This window comes from Bidens hawaiensis, unplaced genomic scaffold (assembly GCF_021521415.1).
Source record: "Bidens hawaiensis isolate Kalapana, Puna unplaced genomic scaffold, B.hawaiensis_p1.1 tig00000416_1, whole genome shotgun sequence".
Lineage (NCBI taxonomy): Eukaryota > Viridiplantae > Streptophyta > Magnoliopsida > Asterales > Asteraceae > Bidens > Bidens hawaiensis.
Window position 1 is genome coordinate 2,070,822 of NW_027491029.1, and position 23,211 is coordinate 2,094,032.

Genomic DNA, 23,211 nt, shown 5'->3' on the forward strand with positions numbered 1-23,211 from the left:
CTTACCCATGTCCTTACCATTTACAAATCACAACCTTACCCTTACCCAACCTGAAACCCAGACCTTACCTTTAGCACTACCCACTTCCTTTCAAACCCAAACCATAGCCATGCCTATCCAAACTATAGCCCAACCAATCCATTCCTTTACCCCCACCCTTAAACCAAATACAAACTCCTAATCCTTTATCTAGTGGTAAATATAAGAAGGCTCCAATGTACGTTTATACAATCTAAGATAGGATTGTTAAACTGGAGGAATTTAATGCAAAACAGGTTGAACGGTTTATGTTGAATTTTATGAAGAAATAAAAGGAGAAAATGGCGGAGATGGAGAATGAGAATTTTGAAGATACGAAGAAGATAGCACGAAAGGAGGCATTGATTGCATCTCTCCAATCGTGAGTGGACAGTCAATAGAAATTGTTAACTACTTAATCATTCCCTCACTGAACGTCATGATGAAGTTATAAGGCTGGAATCAAGAAATGCTTTTCTTGAGAATGATCTGCCATCCTCCTCCAACTCATAGATCAACGGGTAGAGATGTGAGATTTAAAGGATCGAGTCGAGGATTGTTTTTCTTGAAAATAATCATGGGTCCTCAGATAGGTCAGAGATCAAGATGCTTAAATCAAAGATTGAAGAACAGAGCCATTTTAACGAGGCTCAGATAAAGATCAATGAAGACCTTGTTGCTAAGTACCTCTCTGCATCTGAGCTTATGAAGATAATAGATGAAGACATTGATGATCTGAAAGATCGATAAACGACTGTCTTAGTAAGTTGGGTGAATTCCGATGACGAGGATGAAAGTGAGAAGAAAAAGAATAGACAGTCTGCTATGACTGGTTATGTGATTAGTGGTTTTGGTGTTGGTGCTGGTGTTAGTAGTGTTAATGTTGGAGTTGGCAATGTTGGTTATGTTGTAGTGGAGACAGTGTTGAGTTGTCTGCTGGTGATGGCGTGGTGGTTGGCACAATTTTTGGTGCGGAATCTGGTAATGATGAAGATAATGAAGAGGAGGAGGATGAAGAAGAAACAAGAGATAGCTATGATGAGTAGGATGATGATGATGACACCGACTCTAATGGTGGAAATAACGATGGTGATGATGGAGGTGTGGGGTTTAGTGGTGGCAATGGAGTAGATAAACAAACTGCTCCACATGATGATATGACATGTTATGATCCCTTTGTTGATGATGCCGCGAAGAAAACAAGAGACCGGTATGCGAGTTTGGATGAAGATTTTCGGTCTTTTTTTGAGGTTGATGATATTGCAGGTTTTCATCCGTAGGAAGTTGAGAAGAAGATGGACTATGACTATGAAGACTACATCAACTGGTCACCTAATCCGGATACTCCAGAACCGGTAATCAAAGATCCTAACTCAGAGATGGATGTTGTTGTTGCTCTTCCTACTAGCTGCAGTTACTACGCCAAAACAAAATAAAGAAGAAATGGCATTGCTTCAGCAGACGTGGCAGTCTTCATTGCAGAAACTATCCGTATCATGATGACTCACTAATCTTATACACCAAATGTCATGTTGACAGCGAGTCTTGGGCAATACAACGTCAACATGGCGACATCACCCACATGCATTACACTGAGATGCATTCGCTGTTCGAACATGACATGAACTTTTATGTAGGATAACTTATATATAAATTTTATTAGTATTTCCTACACTTTGAACTAGTTTTGAGTTAGTTTATATTTAATATTGATTCTTGTTGGCTCATATTATATTTTAAAGGCTTCAAGAGACAATGAGCTAAAATAGAGACTTTTTACGTTATTTAATATGGTGACTAATTAACTTAATTGTATTATAGGTCCATGAACATGATTTGCAGTGACGATCAAGAAGTTAATCAAGGATTTAATTCATATGAATCAAGTCACAATTAAATGGAAACTCGCATGGGAATTGTAAATAAAAGAAAAGTAATGTATATCAATGTCTCTGTGCAAGATTAATTAAATTAGAGAGCATCCCAAATGAGAAGAGGTTACATGGGCCGTGGGCCATTTAACCGTGGACAATTTGTTTGAAGATTGTGACATAATATAAGAGGTCACGGATTATTGGAGAGAGGGTGATAGAGCAGCCACAAGAGGGACAACAGACGCACGACTAGGGGCAGCCGTGAGTAGAGAAAGAAGAGAAAGCAAACGTGTTGGTTCGAGTCGAGATCATTTGGGTTCAACGCCTATTCATCTAAGATCATCATAATTTGGTTTGAATTTATTGTTTTCATTATGAATTCAGAGTTTGAACCCATTTATTTTGTTTCGTTATTGAACATGATTTTTAGCTAAACCCTCTAGCTACCTAGACTTTGATGAATATTGATTTTGCTTGACGGTTTATTTGTTTTTTATTAATTACATGACGTATTACTTTTGAAAAGCTTTATCTATTTTGATCTTTGATATGTTAGTTATTGTTTTTATATAATTTTTTATGTGATTCTCGTTATTACCTTTATTGATTTATTTTGTATCGTCTGGTTAGGGTTATTTGGTTAGGTCATAGACTTAGTGTTTTTGATCTGTTTGTGGTTAACGCGACCATAGGAATCTTGAGTGTGATTAATTATTAAAATTCAATAGCTTCACCTTCCTTGCGACCGAGAGGTAATAGGGGGTCAGTTTATCTCGCGTGTTTATTCTGTTAGGTTAGAATTGCGCGAGAGAGAGTTTTGGTCTTGTCCGGTTTAGTTTTGCGTGCAAATATGTGTCTTAGATCGAGTCAGATTTTGTTACCCCTTTATCCCTATAATTGCTAGTACCAATTTTAAGCGGTTTTTGTGTCGTTGAGTCCGAGAGGAGATGCGTCATTAAGTACCTTAGTAATCTTTTATTCTGGTGCATTTATTCAATCTTCATAGATTTGTGGGGGTTTGTTGGTGAGACCGAGATGTGAACTAGCGAACTTTAATGAGCCTTAGTTGATTATTTTAAGATCACGGTGTCGTGTAATTAGATAATTACGTTGCCGGTGAACTGTCAATAGGATTCTTGCCTAGGTAGTTGTTTCTCCAAATTCATTAAAACCCCGTTAGTTCCGTTAAGCTTTCCAGTTAGCTTCGTTAAGTTAAGTTAAGTTAGTTTTAAATTAATTAAAATAAAATAAATATATTATTTAGGAAGGACTTAGATTAGGGTTAATTATCTGAGCCGTTCTCACGTGTCTATGTGTTCGACATCCGGAATACCGTTAGGCTGTGCTGCTCTGCGACCGGTACACTTGCTGTTTGTGTAACGTTTAGTTAGGATTGTTTGGTTTTATAAATTTAGACTTAGTGTTAAATTGCGAGAATTAGTTATTAATATTTATATATAGCTTTTCTCACATCAAGTTTTTGGCGATGTTGACGGGGACATGGTTTGAGGCGATTAGAGAACTACCCGAGTTGGGGACTTGCTTTTTTTACTTTTGTGTATATATTTTATTTAAATTAGTTGATCTAAGTATTTTAATTTAGTATGACTATATAATTATTTTATTATATTTTTCTGGTACCCGTGACCTGTTTCTTTTGACTATTCTTTACAGGAAAAATGTTCAGATTAAAAGTTGGAGAACCAGGGTGCAAAGTTTGTGGTGGAAATCACTGCATGCATGATGCTTATGAGAGGAGAAATATAGAAGCCGAGGCACAGAAAGCTCCAAGGGAATCAATTTTGGCAAAGCCTCCTCCATACCGATTTGCATATGATTAAATGGGGAACCTCTTAGGGTATAAAGATTTTTCATGGAATATATTAGAGCCCACCCCAGAATCGGAGGCAATTATGGATGATGTATTGTTTTCTATTAGAAATGATTTGGAATATATTCCACCTTTGAATCCACCTTTGTTTGAAACCCTGAGTGAGATTGAAGATACCGGAATGGAGGAGCAGAGAGTAGAGGAGTATGTTCCCTCTTGGGAGGAAGAATTTAAGGATGAGTTTGGTGAAGAGTTGATGAACTTTGCCATTACGGATGAAGGCGAGTTTGACTCACTTGGTGATTTAATGTTGCTTGAAGATTTAATATATAACGAGCCGAGTTTGGGGATAGAGAAGGAGCTTTGTAAGGAGAGCCATGAGGTAGTTAGCAATTCGGTCCTTCCGACACTTCACCCTGATTGTGACAAACCAAAACACGAACCGTATTTAATCTCCATTCGGGATGTGTTTAGGTTTAAAAATTTGGCTAAAAGAATTAGAAGAAGGATTTTTGGGTGAAGAATCGTAGTGTGATGAAGAGATTGACCTCCCCGTTTCACTTCATTGAATCATTTTTGGAAAAATTCAAGAGTTGGTGGGCCGAGTTTAATTCATATGGTCAGGCCCATGAGAGTTGTGCAATTGGTTTCTTCCTAACCAATCGTAAAAGGAGAGTGTTGAGGAGCATCGATGGGAAGAGGATAAAGGAGAACCCTCCTGATCGAGGTTTTGGGAGAGAGTTTGGCTGAAGACTACTCAATAAACTTAACGCTTCCCGGGAGGCAACCCGGTAATATCTTTCCTTAATATTTTATCTTCATTTTTATTTTTATTTCCTATTTTTGTCGGGTTGTTTCTTCTCTTACTTGCAGGTTATTACTTGGTTGGTTGATGACGGTTGATGAGCTGGAGTTTTAAACAAGTGTGGGGATGCAATTTGCTTATGGATTGCTGCTTTCGTTCGTTAGTGATAGATTGATAGAGAGCACTGGAGTTTTAAGCTTGCGTTCAAATAGGAAGGCGAGAAACGTAATTCACCGCACACTTGCATGATCCACTTTGTTTTTCGTCAGGGGAGTCTGTTCCACTTTGTTTTTCATTATGTTTAGTTTTGTCTTTTCCTTGTCTCACATTGAGGACAATGTGAAATTTACGTGTGGGGATGGGGAAATGACGTTTTCATTTTTAAGAAAAATAAAAGAATATTGAAAATCTTGGTAATTAATATTTAAAAAAATATATATTCTTTGCTGAAAATTATGTCGGCTATTAAGTTCGAGGGACATATACTTGCATATGTTTGGTCCCGTTATCTACCTGTAGACATACGGGATAGCCATTGACCCGAAAACTAAAAGCGGGCGACTGGATTTGAAAACAAAATAAAAATAAAGAAAAAAGTGTCCTTTGAAATTTGTTTTTTTCTACGTTAAGCAGGAAACGATATTATTAGCGTTGTGTTAACAAACTCTCGGAACTTTTGAAAAGTATAATATAATAATAAAAGAAGATATGGTTTGCATATCTGATTTGGGATGTGTCAGTAGGCCCAACTAGCTTTGATAGTCCTCTTTAGCAAAATTTATAGATATAATAATATGAAAAACGGTGAAACCGAATTTCGATGCTTAGGGAGGATTACAATAATCTAAAAACTTTGAGATTGTAAGACTTAGATGCACTCAAACCAGCACACCACCACATGTCCTTCTTTTACGAGCTTAGAAAATAGTTATATACTTTAGGGGAATATAAAAAAAAGTATGTGTTGAAAGTGCACTCTGAAATGTTGTTCCAAAAAGCAAATGATTGTGAGAAAGTTATGTATTGTAAAATGCCAAAGAAGCATTCTCAAAGTTAGTAAAAAAGGCTAAAGATGCACATACTAGACGGGACATAAAGTTTACGTGTTACCAAGGGGATAGTGACTCTGAGGATACAATATTGGGGCTCAAGGTTCTTAGTCAATAAATATCAAATTAGGGATTTATAGGACAAAGTCCAGTAATATTTAGGAATTGCTCGTAAGGCTTTCACATGACAATTCATCCATCAAATTCAACCGAGTGCATCTAATTAGTACCATCAACGAGTCCTGGCTTATGGTGATTTGTCGAACTAGTTTGCTTCGACTCTAGTTTTTCTTGCTCTCTTTGTCTGGGAGGGGGTAGGTGTAGCCTTGATTTTTGGACTTAAAACGCTTAATGCAACGGGGGATTGATTGGTTAGCAGATGTGTTTAAAGTGGACAAATATACCGGCAATCGCGGTCAATATCTCGAGCTATTTCTTGTGTTTTAGTAATGTTAAATAATCTGGGAGTTTTTTGTTTTCACTTAGTTATGATCCTGTATAGATCTCTTTTTCAGGGACGAAAAAGATTCAAGTGTGGGGATATTTGATGTAGGCTAACTTATATATAAGTTATATTAGTAATTCCTACACTTTAAACTAGTTTTGAGTTAGTTTATATTTAATATTAATTTTCGTTGTCTCATATTATTTTTTAAAGGCTTCAAGAGAGACAATGAGCTAAAATAAAGATTTTTTACGTTATTTAATATGGTGACTAATTAACTTAATTGTATGATAGGTCCATCGACATGATTTGTAGTGACGATCAAGAAGTTAAGCAAGGATTTAATTCATATGAATCAAGTCACAGTTAAATGAAAACTCACGTGGGAATTGTAAATAAAAGAAAAGTAATATATATCAAAGTCTCTGTGCAATATTAATTAAATTAGAGAGCAGCCCACATGAGTAGAGGTTACATGGGTCGTGGGCCATTTAACCGTGGACAATTTGTTTGAATATTGTGACATAATATAAGAGGTCATGGCTGATTGGAGAGAAGGGGAGAGAGCTGCCGCAAGAGGGACAACAGACGCACGACTAGGGGCATCCGTGAGTAGAGAGAGAAGAGAAAGATGTTTGTGTTGGTTCGAGTCGAGATCGTTTGGGTTCAACGCCTATTCATCCAAGATCATCATAATTTGGTTTGAATTTATTGTTTTCATTATGAATTCGGAGTTTGAACCCATTTATTTTGTTTTGTTGTTGAACATGATTTTTGGCTAAACCCTCTAGCTACCTAGGATTTAATGAATATTGATTTTGCTTGACGGTTTATTTGGTTTTTATAAATTGCACGACGTATTACTTTTGAAAAGCTTTATCTATTTTGTTCTTTGATGTGTTAGTTATTGTTTTTATATAATTTTTTGCATGTGATTCTCCTTATTGCCTTGATTGATTGATTTTGTGTCGTCTGGTTAGGGTTATTCGGTCAGGTCATAGACTTGGTGTTTTTGATCTGTTTGTGGTTATCGCGACCATAGGAATCTTGAGTGTGATTAATTATTAAAATTCAATAGCTTCACCTTCCTTGCGACCGAGAGGTAATAGGGGGTCAGTTTATCTCGCGTGTTTATTCGGTTAGGTTAGAATTGCGCGAGAGAGAGTTTTGGTCTTGTCTGGTTTAGTTTTGCGTGCAAATATGTGTCTTAGATCGAGTTAGATTTTGTTACCCCTTTATCCCTATTATTTCTAGTACCAATTTTAAGCGGGTTTTGTGTCGTTGAGTCCGAGAGGAGATGCGTCATTAGGGTACCTTAGTAATCTTTTATTCCGGTGCATTTATTCAATCTTCTTAGATTTGTGAGGGTTTGTTGGTGAGACCGAGAGGTGATCTAGCGAACTTTAATGAGCCTTAGTTGATTATTTTAAGATCCCGGTGTCGTGTGATTAGTTAGTTCCGTTGGCCATTGAAATGTCAATAGGATTCTTGCATAGATAATCGTTCTCCATATTCATTAAAACCCCGTTAATGTCGTTAACTTTTCAAGTTAGTTAAGTTAAGTTAATTAAATTAAAATAAAAAAAATTAATAAATATATTATATAGGAAGGACTTAGATTAGGGTTAATTATCTGAGCCGTTCTCACGTGTCTTTGTGTTCAACATCCGGACTTCTATTAAATTGTGTTGCTACGCGATCGGTACACTTTCCGTTTGTGTGAAGTTTAGTTAGGATTGTTTGGTTTTATAAATTTAAAACTTGGTGTTGAATTGCGAGAATTAGTTAAACTACGTGAAAATTGACCTTTGGTCACACGAAAAAAGTGTGCCCTTAGGCCTTTAGCCACACACATTTGGTTCAAGTCATGTGTGACCAAAGGTCGCGACACTGTGGGTATGATATGGCCACACCAGTTTTTAGTGGTCTTATGTGGTTATAAGTGTGGCTAAAGGGTACATGCATTAGTTGCTGGCCATCAAGAAGCCTCTCCAAAAAGTGTGGCTAAACGGTAGAAAGTGGCCACATGACTATTTACTATGAGTGACCATTGCATGTATAGAGCCACGTGAATTCATGTTTCAGCCACATGAATTTTATAATAATGTGGCCAACAGAGTTGTGTTAAGCGTGCATTGTGACCAATGTCGTGTGGATATAGCAAAGCAATGGACACTTAAATTTAATAATAGTGTGGCTAATTATATCATATAGACACTGGATACTACATTAAAAGTGGCTAAAAATGTTTACTTATCACTCAAACACTCCTTTGTAGATTATAGTGTGGCTATTGTCTTACCGTTTGTCACACATAATGCTTTTTGTAATTTAAAGTGTGGCTAATGTCAAACTTTTCGTCACACATAGTGAGGTATTGTGTGGCTATACATCATATAGACACTGGAGGTTATTGTCAATGTGGCTAAAATGTGAACTTGTCAGTCAAACACTCTTTTATATTTTGTGGTGTGGCCATTGTCTTACCGTTTGTCACACATAATGCTTTTCCTAATTTAAAGTGTGGCTATTGTCAAACTTTTCGTCACACATAGATAAATATGGCTAAATGTGTCTTACCGAATTCAGTTTTTTATTATTTTTTAAAATTGATTATCAAAAAATCATATTTTTAACCTGCTAACAATGCATAATATAAATATTTCAAAGCATAACTCTATAAATGTAACTAAACACATTAGTATAAAATCAATATATGTTTTTTCATAACTTTAACAAACCCAATAACATAAATTCAAAATGGGTTTACATTACTAAACCTTCACTAATAAGTTATAAATTCAAAATATTTAAAATTACTACTAATTAATACCGACCTCAAACTTTCTCATAAACTCATCAAATTGTTTTTGCCTCCTTTCTTCATTTTTAAGTTCTTTTTCCATTTGTTCCATTCGTTGCACTCGTTCTTCCAACTCGTTTCTTGACTTCCTTTCATTTTCTAGTTCTTTTTCCATTTTGGCTCTAACTTTTTGAACCTAAAATTGTTAAAATATTAGCATCATAACTATACATCATCTGTATAAAATAAAAAGTAAAAGTTAAATATACAAAACTAAAACAACCAAGCAGATATAAAATAACTAACTAATATATTACCCGAAAACGAGCAAACGTACGAGCGATCACATTCTTTGGCACCATTCTGAATGTAGCCCAAGGTTAATCATAGTGCTCGATTAGTATTTTTATGATATTCCTATGAATGTCATGACTCGCATACCTATAATATTGAAATAACCAAGTAAGTATATTTGTAACATAAATAATGAAAATGTTAAAACTAAAAACATACTTATCCCCAATCTTTATAATAAATTTCTTCCTAGAGGTATCCCGAGGCACGATAGATTACGTGTCTCCCACAAGTATACATTTGTAGACCATCGACATCGCCACTACCAACACCATCCTCATGTGATCCAGCAAGTGATGCCCCACCACGATGGTTTTCACCCATCCTAGGTACCGCGGTACGTCCACGCATAGCACGACGACTATCACGCACAATCACATTAGACATAATGTATACACAAACACAAACTTGAATCGACGACTCGTTGGTAATAATAATCAATGTCAACTGTACTAAAAAGTCCTAACATGTATTCACACATCGTATCATGGCAAATCAACAAAACATTCATCATACAACTTAACTTATGATCACTTAGTTCACGAGACAGATTATAGCATGTACAAACTGATTTTATTCACTAAGAAAAATTAAGTATAAATTCTACAAAATTTACCACAATAGAATGTATGAATTAGGTTTCTCAAGCAATATTTCTTATATTTTTCTCATGCATACAAAACTCACAATAATTCAACCATTACAGATATGTACCAATAGTTCAGCAGAATGCACAACAAACACTTGTTTAATGGTTCTATCAACTCATTAATCCAAATTGTGCAAGACAAATTGGGTTTTCTTCAAAACTCATAATACTAATTTTCAGAACTGGAACCAACCCGTTTGGTTTTCTCATTATGGAGTTATGGTGTCGTAAAGACAGACTAAAATATAACTCCCCTAATCAGCTTTGACCAGTGTTTTTGTAAAATCAGAAAATCTATTCAAAACTCTTCCAAAAATTATAAACTTTACCTTTCTGGAAACTAGACTCGTATTCCTATATCCTAGAATCAACAATCGTTCACTAAGCATTGTTTAACATCAAGTTACATACCAATAAATAAACGGAAACGAATCTGTCAGCAACTGTTGTTATCAAAACTCAAACCCTAACATATTTATGACATCTCTAGGGTTCTAATTCATCAGTTAACCTTTTAGAGATGAAAAAAGATGTACTAAGCTTCAATTACAAGTGAAATACATACCTTTTTATCGATGAAAGAAGTTGTACTAAGCTTCAATTAAAAGAAATAACACTTAAAATTGAAAATCCCCAAACTTGGTTCTTAGGGTTCTTCACACTCAACACGAATCCGGCATAAATCGAGATAGAAATGATGGAAACCGACACCACACGTGAATTCCTCTCGTAAAAATAATAAAGTAGAGCCCGGAATCATAGGATTTGGTTATGAATTGAATGAGTTAGAGAATTAAGGATGAAGGATTATGGTAGGTGTAGAGATATAAAGAAGAATAAGAAGAAATGAAGAGAAAGAAAAAACGGTAGGTTAAATATGTGGTCAAATTAGATTTAAGAATGCGAGGGTAATGCAAAATATTTTGAAGAAAAGAGGGGGTGAATTAAATTTGAAATTTTGAGGAAGTGAAATTAATAAGAACTAAATATAATTAAATTTTTTTATTTTTAATAATTAAAATAAAGAGTTGTTAGTGTGTGTGTATACATATATATATATATAACAACTAATTAAACCTTAAATAATATAATAAATTGTATTTTAAAAATAAAAACATATAAAATAAATAAATAGTTGTATAAGAGTGTAGTAATCAGTGTTAACGCCCAATAAACCATATGTTCATTAGTGGGTTATACTAGTTCTTGATCGGTGTTAGTGTTCTATTATAGCATCTATCATGTCACAGTTGCTCTAAAAGAGTTGTATAGAAGTGTCATTCGTCATGGTTAGGTGTTAACGCCTGAAACACACCATACTTTCGTCAATAGGCCTTATTTTGCTATCATTAGTCATAGTTAGATGTTAGTGTCCCTTGGTTACGTCATAGTTTCTTTAAGAAGTTTGTATAGGACTATCATTAGTCATAGTTAGATGTTAGCACCCAAAACATGTCCTACATTCATAAATGGGCCTTGATTGGTATTAATGGCCATTATAGCATCTATCATGTCCTCGTTGCTACAAGAAGGTTGTATATGAGTGTAGTGAGCCATATGCATATGTCAATGACCAATAACATGTCATACTTTTATTAATGGGCCATATTGGGCCTTGATTGTTGTTAATGGACAGTATGGTCTCTATCATGTCATAGTTACGTTAACAGGTTGTATAGCAGTGTAGTGAGTCATAATTGGCCGTTATACTTTGCATTAATGGATCGTCCTGGGCCTTGATTGTTGTTAGTGACCCATTGTAGTCTCTATCATATCATAGTTGCTCTAAAAGGGTTGAATATGAGTTTAGTGAGTCATAGTTTGGTTAACGCCCAATAATATGTCATACTTTCATCAATGGGCCTTATTGGACCGTAACTGGTGTTTGTGGCCCATTATAGCCTTTTTCACATCATAGTTGCTCTAAGAAGGTTGTATAGGAATGTCATTAGTCATAGTTAGATGCTAATGGTCGATAAGATGTGATACTTTCATCTACAGGTCTTATTGGGTCTTGTTGGTGTTAGTGGCCCATTATAGCCTTTTTCATGTCATAGTCGCTCTAATGGACCATATTAGAGATTGAAATCTCTTAGTGGCCTATTATGGCATGTGATATGTAACATTAGATATTTAAGGGTTATATCGTGTTATAGGGAGTCATATTAGACCGTAATAGACAAATACAAGTCATACATGTCCTCATGGACCATATTGGGCCTTGAATCTCTAATGGCCCATTATACATTAAACATAGGGGTGGCAAATGGGTTGGGTTGGGTTGGGTTGGGTCAAAACGGGTTATGGGTCGGAACGGGTTATGGGTCGAAACGGGGCAGGGTCGGAACATGTCAATTAAAAAAATGGTTGTTATGGTTCCGGTCGAAACGGGTCAGGGTCAAAAGGTTCAGGTCATAACGGGTCCGGGTCGAAATGAGTCATGGTCGGAACGGGTCAGAAAAGGTTTCGGGTTTGGTTTTTTTTTGAACAAGGACAACGGAGGAAATGTTTTAGTTTTTTCGTTTTTTATTTATATTTTGACTTATGATTTTTATATTATTATTTTTGAATATTATTTTAAATTGTGTTTTAAGAAGCACAACTCGCCTAACCCGTCTATATACATTAAACATAGGGGGGGCAAATGGGCTGGGTTGGGTCAAAACGGGTTATGGGTCGGAACAGGTTAGGGTCGAAACGGGTCGGGGTCGGAACATGTCAATTAAAAAAAGGGATGTTATGGTTCGAGTCGGAACGGGACAGGGTCAAAAGGTTCGGGTCAATATGGGTCAAATTCGGAACGGGTCAGAAAAGGTTTCGGGTTTGGTTTTTTTTTTGAACAAGGACAACGGAGGAAATGTTTTAGTTTTTTCGTTTTTTATTTATATTTTGACTTATGATTTTTATATTATTATTTTTGAATATTTTTTTTAAATTGTGTTTTAAGAAGCACAACTCGCCTAACCCGTCGATATACATTAAACATAGGGGTGGCAAATGGGCTGGGTTGGGTCAAAACGAGTTATGGGTCGGAACAGGTTAGGGTCGAAACGGGTCGGGGTCGGAACATGTCAATTAAAAAAAGGGATGTTATGGTTCGGGTCGGAACGGGACAGGGTCAAAAAGTTCGGGTCATAACGGGTCCGGGTCAATATGGGTCAAATTCGGAACGGGTCAAAACGGGTTTCGGGTCAAAATCGAAACGGGTCAAAGTCGGAACGGGTCAAAATGGGTCAATTAAACAGCTCGTTTCTACGAGTTTTCAGTTCATTTAAGCATTTAACAGCTCGTTTTTACAGCAAACAACATGTTAAACAACTCGTTTTAGCGATTTTTCAGTCCGTCTCAGCACTTAACAACTCGTTTTAACAGCAAAAAGCATGTTAAACAGCTCGTTTCAGCGAGTTTTCATTTCGTTTCAGCACTTAACAACTCGTTTTTATAGCAAAACAACATGTTAAATAGCTCGTTTCAGTACTTAACAGATCATTTCAACGCGTTTTGACCAGTTTTGCAGTAATTCAACAATAAAAATCAGCAGTTCAGCTCGTTTTTGCCCGTTTCAGCAGATTACATAACCGATACTTCAAAACGTGTTGTGTTTTCAATCCATAAAACAAGTATAGGCAAACATTTAGTGTTTTCAAACCAGTATGTAAGTATGTCCGTGTTTTCAATCCAAAACCTGGTGTCGCGTGTAATAGAGTTTTCTCAAAACCAAATGAATGAAGTTACCTAGTACAAGTGTTTTAAGTTATGAGAGTATGTTCAACAACACATGACTCTAAAACCCACGTATGAACTCACACACAAACACAAACTTGACCCGACGAATCGTTGGTGATAATAAGTAATGTCAACAGTACCAAAAGTCCTAACATGTATCCACACATCATATCATGGCAAAGCAACCAAATATTCATCATACAACTTAACTTATGATCATTCAGTTCACGAGACATATTCTGGCATGTAGAAACTGATATTATCTACAAAGAAAATATTAAGGATAAATTCTACAAAATTTACCACCGTATGATATATCAATTAGGTTTCTCAAACAATTTTTATTATATTTTTCTCATGCAAATAAAACTCACAATAATTCAACCATTACAGATAGGTACTAACAGTTCAGCAGTTTGCACAACAAAAACTAGTTTAATGGTTCTATCAACATGTGTAAGACCAATTGGGTTATCTTTTAAACTCATAATACTAAGTTCCAGAAGTGGAACCAACCCATTTGGGTTTGTAATTAGGGAGTTATGATGTCCGAAAAATGGACCAGAATATAACTCCCCGAATCAGCTTTGACATATGTTTTTGTAAAATCATAAAAGGTATTCAAAACTCATCCAAAAATTACAAAATTTACCTTTCTGGAAACTAGACTCGGAATACTATATTCTAAAATCAAGAATCGATCAATATTCGTTGTTTAACATCGAGTTACAGACCAATCAATAAACAAGAACGAATTTGTCAGCCAATTTTTCTCAACAAAACTCAAACCCTAACTTGTTTATGACATCTCTAGTGTTCTAGTTAATCTTGTTAGAAACCCCGTTAGATTTAATCGCAAGATGGGTTGATGAAGTTTGGAGCAAGAAGCAAAGTGATGAAGAAGAGTAATAAGCTTCAATCGATGTTTATGGTATAGGTTTGTAATTGAGATGAGGTGAAGGTGATGGTCACATGAATCATAAAGTGTGGCCATTAACTAATAATAGTCACATTTTCAATCGATGTTAATGAGTGATGAAAGTATTAGCAGTAGGTGATGGATTAGGGTTCAGATTGGTTACTGAAGGTTGGATGTTTGGTTGGTCACACGAAAGAATTAGAATGTGGCTATTCATTATCAATAGTCATACTTTTTGTTCTAATATAACTGTTAGCTTTTAGCCATACATAAAAATTTATAAGTGGCTAAGAAATAATGCTTTGTGGTCACATAAACCCGTAAGTATGACCATATGTATAAGCTTTTAGCCACATATGAAACAATTAATGTGTGACCATTAACTACTAACGGTCACACGTTTTGTTTGCCGTCACCATTAACTTTTAGCACACATAAAACTTATAAGTGACTAACAAACAATACTCTATGGTCACATATACCCTTAAGTGTGGCCAAATGTATTAGTTTTTAGCCACATCGTTATCAAACTACTGTGAGCGTAGACCATATTTGGGCATAATTTACTAAGTGTGGCTAGTAAAAGTCACATTTTTTTATGAAAGTGTAGCTAACGGTTTCGAACAGCTGTGTTTTTTTGTCACACGAATTGAATAAGTGTGGCTAAAGGTTCCAGCAAGTGTGGTTTTTTGTCACAAAAATCTAATTTATGTGGCTAAAGGTTCTAACAGGTGTGTTTTTAGTTCTAACAGGTACGTTTTTAGTCACACGAATAACAAATGTGTGACGAAAGCGACCTTTAGCTACACATTTAAACCGAGATGTGACAAACTGCCCAGAGCATGTGTGTGGTCAAAAGCCAATATTCACGTAGTGTTATTAATATTTATATATAGCTATTCGCACATCAAACTTCTTCCGAAGGGTAGCTGGTGATGGAATTGGTGCGAAAAGGCTTGAAGGTTGGTTCACGCGGTACTTGCACAGACAATCAAAGCATGATTACTCAAACTTCAAGCTCAATAATGGAATGGCCTACGCTCATCCAACTGAGATCGATCCAGCTATTGGCATAGGAAGAAAGACATGGAGATACAAGATGCCTAAGGAGGGTCGTGAAATCCACCATGGAGAACCGTTTGAGCCCAACAAGCTTCATGATTTCCTTTGTTGGGAGTGTGACAATAATACAGGTGAAATGGTGATTCGGTGTAAGTCCATGCACCTCTTCGTGTGTTTGATGAGCATGAATTGATGGGGTTCGTGAACGAGGATCGGTTAAAGTTGTATAAGTCTCCTATGCACACACTTGAAGATCATGGGAAGAAAACACATATGCAATAATTGAGAAGTTCAACAACTTACGTTTTTGACAACAAATTATTTGACTATGATTCCCCCTACGAGTACGAGATGGACTGAAGATGGAATCTACAACAAATACTAAACGACTAGAGGGCGATTGTAGAGCCTATCTTGTTTTGTTCAAGTTTTTTGTATTTGTTTGGTTATCTCGCGAGTTAATTTGTTAGCTTTCTTATGTATGTCTCCTGCTATAAGTAGTAGGGACATGCATTCCTATGCAAAGTAACCTTTTGTAAAATCTACCAACTCTCTCCTACTTTCTCTCTATCGTATCTTCTTTCTTTCTATTTTGGGAAATAGCCAACACAACTCAAAAACCGAGATCTCGGTTTGACTACAAGTGATTTCCGTTAGCTTGTAGTTGAGATTGATTCTAGAACACGTTGCTTGATCTCGTTCATAGGACCTACATTATCATAAACATTATATATCTAACTTGGTAAATTTAGAATCGCAAGATATGATATATAGTTGATCTTACCCTATCCATAGTCTCCTTACTAAGACAAAAGAGAGACATAAGAAAGAACCAAGAGAAAGTATAGGACCAAAAATAAATGAATACTACAAATTAAAGAAATCAAGTGATCGAAGAAAACGAAGAAGCAGGCCTGCTGGGAGACTAACAAACAAGAATTGTAAGTAGAGCATCATAGCTTCTTAAACCTTCTTCAACTTTTTCTTCATCTTGTTCTTACTTTTAGAACTTCTGTTGCATAAAATTCTGGCTCCCAAGGTCCATTACAAGGACAAACTGAAGCAGTAATTGAAAAAGCGAAAACAAAATAGCGAAAAAAGACAAGCAAGATCGTTCAGTTGCGCTCGTTTTGAAGCCAATTTGGTCTGCCCAAGGTGAACTCTAGGCTCGGGTTTTTATGATCCGAATTCAATCCTATGTCATTCTTTGATCTTGAAGGGTTACATTCCTGAAAATATTCAGGTAACAAGGAGTGAGTTATTTAGCTAACTGAACAAAGTTTCTCATCCAGACGTATGATATTTTAAGTCTCCAGAGTTTTGATTTCTTGTTTAAAGACATTTCAACATACATATATATATCGTTATATTATTCATGTTACATGTGAACTTTTGCTTCCAAACAATGCCAAGATTTTGATGTCACAAAACTAATCTGAAAAAAAGAATACCTCGACTTGATAAATTTCATTCGGTGGTGGTATGGAGGCAGATGGAGGTCTGAGGTCATTCATGTCACTGTTCGTGTGCAGCCATCCCTCCCTATTGCTGAAACAATTAGTCAGCATTAGTTCAATAGCAATGTACTGTCAAGATTAGCAAAATGATCATATTAATGTGAATTGCGTACATATTTAATGGAAGTATTTGAGATATGCATGGTTGTTAACTCGTTATTATGAGCCTAGAAAATAAAATAAATACTAATAGATAAACATCTTATTACAATCATAATGGATTATGTGATGTATAGCTATATAACGCATCTTACTATATAACAACACTAATAGATACACATGCTCTTAAAATCATCACTTTAAAATTTTTGTTTTCAAAAGGCATAATGGATTATATGATATAACTATATAGAGAATTCAGCAAGGTAAAGACAGATATAATGTAACAGGAATGAGAGAAACTATATACAATAAACATAATTACTTTAGATGTTCGACCATCTCCACTGGGAAGGGGAGGCTTGTCAACGTGTCCAAGTCTGTGTTGCCTAATCAACCGGCTTCATATCTCCTTTTCTTCTCAGGTGGCACTCCTTTCTACTACACTATCATAGAATTACCTCCAACATGACACTCCAACGAATGGCTCGACTTTGTCTCACAGGCGCCTTAAAAGCATCCCATTGATGAAAAACTTATATTTTTGTTAAAGAATTCTGGAAACAATATGCCTAATGTAGTGAATATTTTTATATATTTATGAATCTTTGGTATTTCACTAGAGATACTAAGATAGAAATAGAACCAGACCATGACGTTTAAGTTAGGATGAAGTTACGTACACCTAGGATTCTTTGGCTTAGTGGTACCCTTAGGTGGTGTGGACAGTTCAATGGCCATATTTGACAAATTTGTTTGTATGTGTGAGTTTGACCTTATAAAATAACCAAGTTTTAAACCAAGTGTACAAATTTAACTAATACCGATGATATCCAGTTGTTTTGTCTCTATGTAAAAGTCAAGTAATGTGGTCTTTTATGTACCACACTTCCATAGTAACATAAAATAAATTTTAATTGGAGAGTATTTCCAGACAAATTTGCCTTCGGCTTAAATTCGTTTACATTTTTTTTGGCATATAATGTATAAAACACTCAGGAATTCTGTCGGAATATAAATCTATATTCTTGTTAATATATGTAAAAGCTAGCTGACATGATCATAGCAATATCTATGTTCAACATAAAATCTCTTTAAAGTAATCAGTTATTAGTTGATCTATTATTTAATTTTCTTATTGTTCAAGTTTTCTTTGTTTATGCGTTGTTTTCTATAGATTATAATTTTCTTGTAAGAAAAATAATTAGAAAATTTTTCCAAAGTTTGATTTCACTTCGCTTGCATTAAAAGTCTTTTAATTCATACTTAAGAAGCAATGATATAGTAGAAAGGATTATATTTCATATGTTAACCTTTTTGCGTAGTATTTGTTAATGATGCAGCATCACATCATCCATTGATGAAAAATAAACAATGTTAAAATTTCATCAATCATTCATTTCAGAGTCCATTAATAATGAGAATTTACCATCTAATTACTCTCATAAAATCACAAACTAACAAATAACTTTTAGTAATTCTAAGAAGTTGAAAATATATTAATATGGTATATTTGTTGGACCACCTAACTTCTTATGAATCAACATGACCAAAATATATTTAATAAATTCTAAATATTTATCATAATTAGACTGCCATATTAAAGAAAGCTAGAATTTCGTTTAAAGCAAATCGTAAGAGAGAGAAACTGAAAAATGAAAAGGAAAAAGAAAAAAGAGAAATTCAAAGACGATATAAAAGATGGTTATTGATTTGTTGCATAAACAGTACGTTTATGACATGTCAATCAACAATAATTTATAGTACAAACATCAACCTAGAAAAGATATATGCTCCAAACTAAACATATTTGTTTTGGTTATTTAGTACTCATGAAATCCAACAGATTGTGGTTGAGTTAGACGTTGCAATGCGTGTATATAAACAAAGGTTAATATGGTGTACTGGTGTAGATTCGTGACTACTAAGACGATTGATCAACGTCATCAAATATCATGTCTGATAATCAGCACACATGCATAAGAAGAGAAGCTTATAGTATAGCACTTGAAATGGAATAATTGGGTATAAAAAAATTAATATTTTTTTTCTTGAAAAGCGGAGATGAACATATTGGTTACAAAGGAAAATTCCCACAGTGACGTGAGTCTGGAAAAATCTTGCCACCTTCTTACTGTTTGCAATCTAGCTAATATGATTTGGAGTGATTTGTTCGTGTCAAATCCCACCCATATTCGCGTTTAAAGTTTGTTATCTGTTTACATGATTGCATAACTCTGTTATGTGCTGTATCAAAACGAGAAAAGTGCTTCAAGGGGTGATCATGATAGCGTGTTGGTGTATTTAGAATGCTAGGAATGAGACTATCTTCTCCGGGAAAGATCCCATGGTGATTGAAGTTGTGGAGATGATCAAGTTATTGGGATATCTTCAGATTAAAAATAGTTTTCTTTTAGATCGTTTTCTTAAAAAGACCGCGGCCCTTTTTCTTTCTAGCCGTTGTGATGTTCTTGTTGGCCTCTAGGGTCTTGAAAGTCTGTCGCGTTTAACGAAAGTTTTCGTTTGAAAAAAAAAGTATAGCACTTGATGTCAAGATTATGGCTTTTTAGGTCTTATGTATCACATTTTTTAAATCTGGAAATTAAGGGCATTTTCAATTATAACAGACAGAGTTAATATAATCAAATTTGATAATCATTCAAAATTTTTACCTAATAAGTTTATAAAATCTTCCTCTAACCAGTTTAATATGTTTAAGAGTTATTATTTTAAATATTAATATTATTACGAATACTATTTAATAGTATATTAGCTTGAGTTGACTAAATTGTCTCATGCATTTGTGACATGTTTATAAATTAAAATATGGCAAATTATATTGAGTAATTACTTCTTATGTTAGTTAAAAATTAAAATGATGGTATATATATTAACTGTTTTCAATGTAGTGTGTATGAGAAAAATATGTTGGTACTGCTACAGTAGAGTAATTATTTTTATGAAAAGAAAAAGGAAAAGATAACTGCTTTAATTTCTGCTAAACCTATTTTAAAGTTTCTGCATGTACATTAGCTTTTTTTCATTCTTTTGATTCATCATCAACGCTTAATAAGTTACACAGTCTCAATCCCAGGTGAAATCTTCTCCATCAAAAAATGTATATAAATAAATAAAAAGCATATTAAAGCTGGCATGGTAACATCTTTTTTCATATTAAATGGCCGGTGGAATATTGGTACAATGTTTTACCATTTTCAAGAACATATCATGCAAAAAATTTAAAGGTGGTGCAAATTAGTTTATAGTTATATTAACAGAAACCGTACCTTGAAGAATTGCTCCACAGGTTGTTGGCAGTGGCGGTGCCGGTGGTCGGGAAATTAGGGTATTCGGATTCTTGCTGATCACGCCTTAACCCTCCACTTCCTGTGGTTGAAATATCATCTTCACCGAATCCATCTGATTGACCTTCATAAAATAATATTATTACAAAAAGTAAATGAATTGGGAGTATGATGAGTTGTTTCTTTTCCACTAAAATTTGATAAATGGCAATAATGTGATATAAGAAACCAACATAATTTTTATTTCTACCATAAAAGTTCTTTAACATCTTAATTTGTAAAAAAAAAAAGGTATATTAAAATGGAGTGGGATTATGTTAATAAGTTGAGTTGTTATTATTATTTTTTTGTCGATTAAAATGAATAATATGGCAATAATTAGATATAAGAATTACCTGAGGAAGCTGCAGGTTTGTCAGTTGTTTTGACAGTTCTATACATCTACAAAAAATGTAATAAACCGAAATTAATATCGAAGAAAAACAGCAAAAATAGTGAAGAAACTGAGGGAGAAAACCTACTGAAAAAAGAAAAAAAAAGTGTTTTTTTATGTTCAACCCTCGAGAAGTTGTACATAAGTGATTGGATTGGAGTTGATGTGTCATTAATCACGAGGCTGATGTTTGAATAACATGAGGTAGCTGGTTTTATTAATATTAATAATAATAATAATAATATAATTTTGACTTACTTTTTCCCTTATCATTCTGAAATCATCAGTACCCTCTTTCTCTCTCTCTGACTTAATACTGGTCTCTAATTCAGTCATTATTGCAGACATCGGCGACTGTGCCGGAGGGTTAATCGGAGAGAGAGAGAGAGTCAACCAAATAGGTTCAGGTTCATGAAGTTAGTATACCTGTAAATGACTCTTGACATGAGCAAGTGTAAGATCTTTAACATCCATTAACTCCAGAACTGATTTGGGTGTTGCCCCTAGAAATATAAAAAAAAACTGTAATTAAAGAAACACAAAATAAATAAATAAATATTCAGAAAGAAAATGTTGGATTACTTTCATGGCCTCCAAGAAGCTCAACAGCATGAACAAATCTTGAGTGAAGAGTGCTGGTCCATCTCATCCTGGGTGCCCTCACACTCCTCTTAGCAGGAAGCTTAGGTAGAAACCTTGATCTCATCAAACCATGTGAGAGTTCATGACAAGTACTAGTACCTCCACCTCCACCTCCACCATACTGGTGCAGCTGCGAAGAAGACAATCGGCTTAGACATCCTCCCGGTACACGATAGCCTGAAGAATAATTAGATGATGGCCCATGGTTCAGATAAGGCATGTTGTGACGGTCACTTGCACCTACAAAATATGGTGGATAGAAACACATCTTTGGATCTTTCTGCACGGATGAATGGTCCAGATTAGGTAAAAAAGGAAATGGATGGTTTTGATGAACTGGAATCCCTTTAATTGGCCTCAAACAATCTGATACATCAAGCAAGGACACTCCTTGGTTCAAATGATTTAAGTTGTTTGGCTGTTGATTATACGTATGCCGATTGTTATAGTTATTGCTCGGATGATGATGATCCTGTTGTGGGAATAGATTTTGAGGGTTTTCTTGAGGTAAACTTGTTGATGGATTTGTGAGGGAGAGGCAGGTATAGGACTGTTGTTGCGATTTGGAATTCGGTGAATCGATGTTACCCGAAGACGAAAAAGAAGAAGAATTTGGAAGGCTGATGTTGAGAGAGAGATCAGGAAGTTGGGCTGAAGAGGGAGATAAGGATGGTGGTGGTGGTTCTATGAAAATCCCTTCCAAGGGCATCTTCTTTCTTTGTATTGGATAATAATTATAATAATAATAATTATAATAATAATAATAATAATAATAATAATAATAATAATAATAATAACACTAGAGATTTCAACAAACAAACCAAACCCTTCTTTTAACTCACTTTCTCCCACTCTCACACTAAGTGTGGTTGCTTTTTTCTTTTCACACTATCTTGATATATATATGCAATCAAATAGATACCATGGAAATCAACAAAAGGGAAGCTAGGAGAACCAACACAAACACCAACACCGACACCAAACTAAACCCAACAAATAAAGAAAAAGTTTAAAAAAGAAAAAACAAAGATTGAAGGGTAGAAAGCTGAGAAAGATTTTTTTAAATATGAGAGAGAGAGAGAGAGCGCGCTATGAGAAAAGTAAAAAAAGGAATTCCCGAAAGAGTGTGGGGGGAAGAAGGGGGTATGGTTGTGTTCCTCTAGAGTATATCTTGGAAAATGACACAAGAGAAAACAATTTTCACACACGAACACAAGAAATTCTTTATAAACTCTTTTTCTTGTTTAGAGACATGGAAAATATGTTTGGGAAGGTAACTTTTTTAACAACAATTCATATGTAATACTTTTATTAACTTACTAGCAGTATTCTAAAGGCTAGAAGTAGTGCTTTGCATTGAAATGGTTGGCCCAAAGGTAATTGAATTAATTTACCAGCGAAATTTAAATTTCGATCGGTTGAAATCAAGATGCGCCTGCATGTTCGACACGTTTTGACGATACTAGTGGCTTAGCCCCCCTGTAAAAACGACCCCGCTCCTGCCTCTGATAGGTAGCTAGGGCGTATCGTGCTCGATGAAGCCCTAATCTCTCTCTCCATTTCGCTTAGCGCACGTAGAAGTCCCCAGTATATCATGCTCAGCCAAACTTCAAACTCATAGTGTAGGGCCCCGTTTTGTACTTTAGTCTTTTGTATTTGATTGATCTATTCATGATGCAT

General features: G+C 35.0%; 1 protein-coding gene across 1 annotated transcript; it reads right to left on the bottom strand.

The window, feature by feature from the left end:
- Positions 1-16,237: 16,237 nt before the first annotated feature.
- Positions 16,238-22,282, bottom strand: LOC143624758 (transcription repressor KAN1-like). Its single transcript, XM_077095307.1, has 6 exons — positions 21,472-22,282; positions 21,316-21,392; positions 20,852-20,897; positions 20,439-20,580; positions 16,987-17,083; positions 16,238-16,764 (listed from the first exon to the last, which is right to left on the bottom strand). The coding sequence occupies exons 1-6, from the start codon at positions 22,238-22,240 to the stop codon at positions 16,651-16,653; spliced, it is 1,245 nt and encodes a 414-aa protein (XP_076951422.1). The 5' UTR covers positions 22,241-22,282; the 3' UTR covers positions 16,238-16,650.
- Between the last annotated feature and the right edge of the window lie 929 nt (positions 22,283-23,211).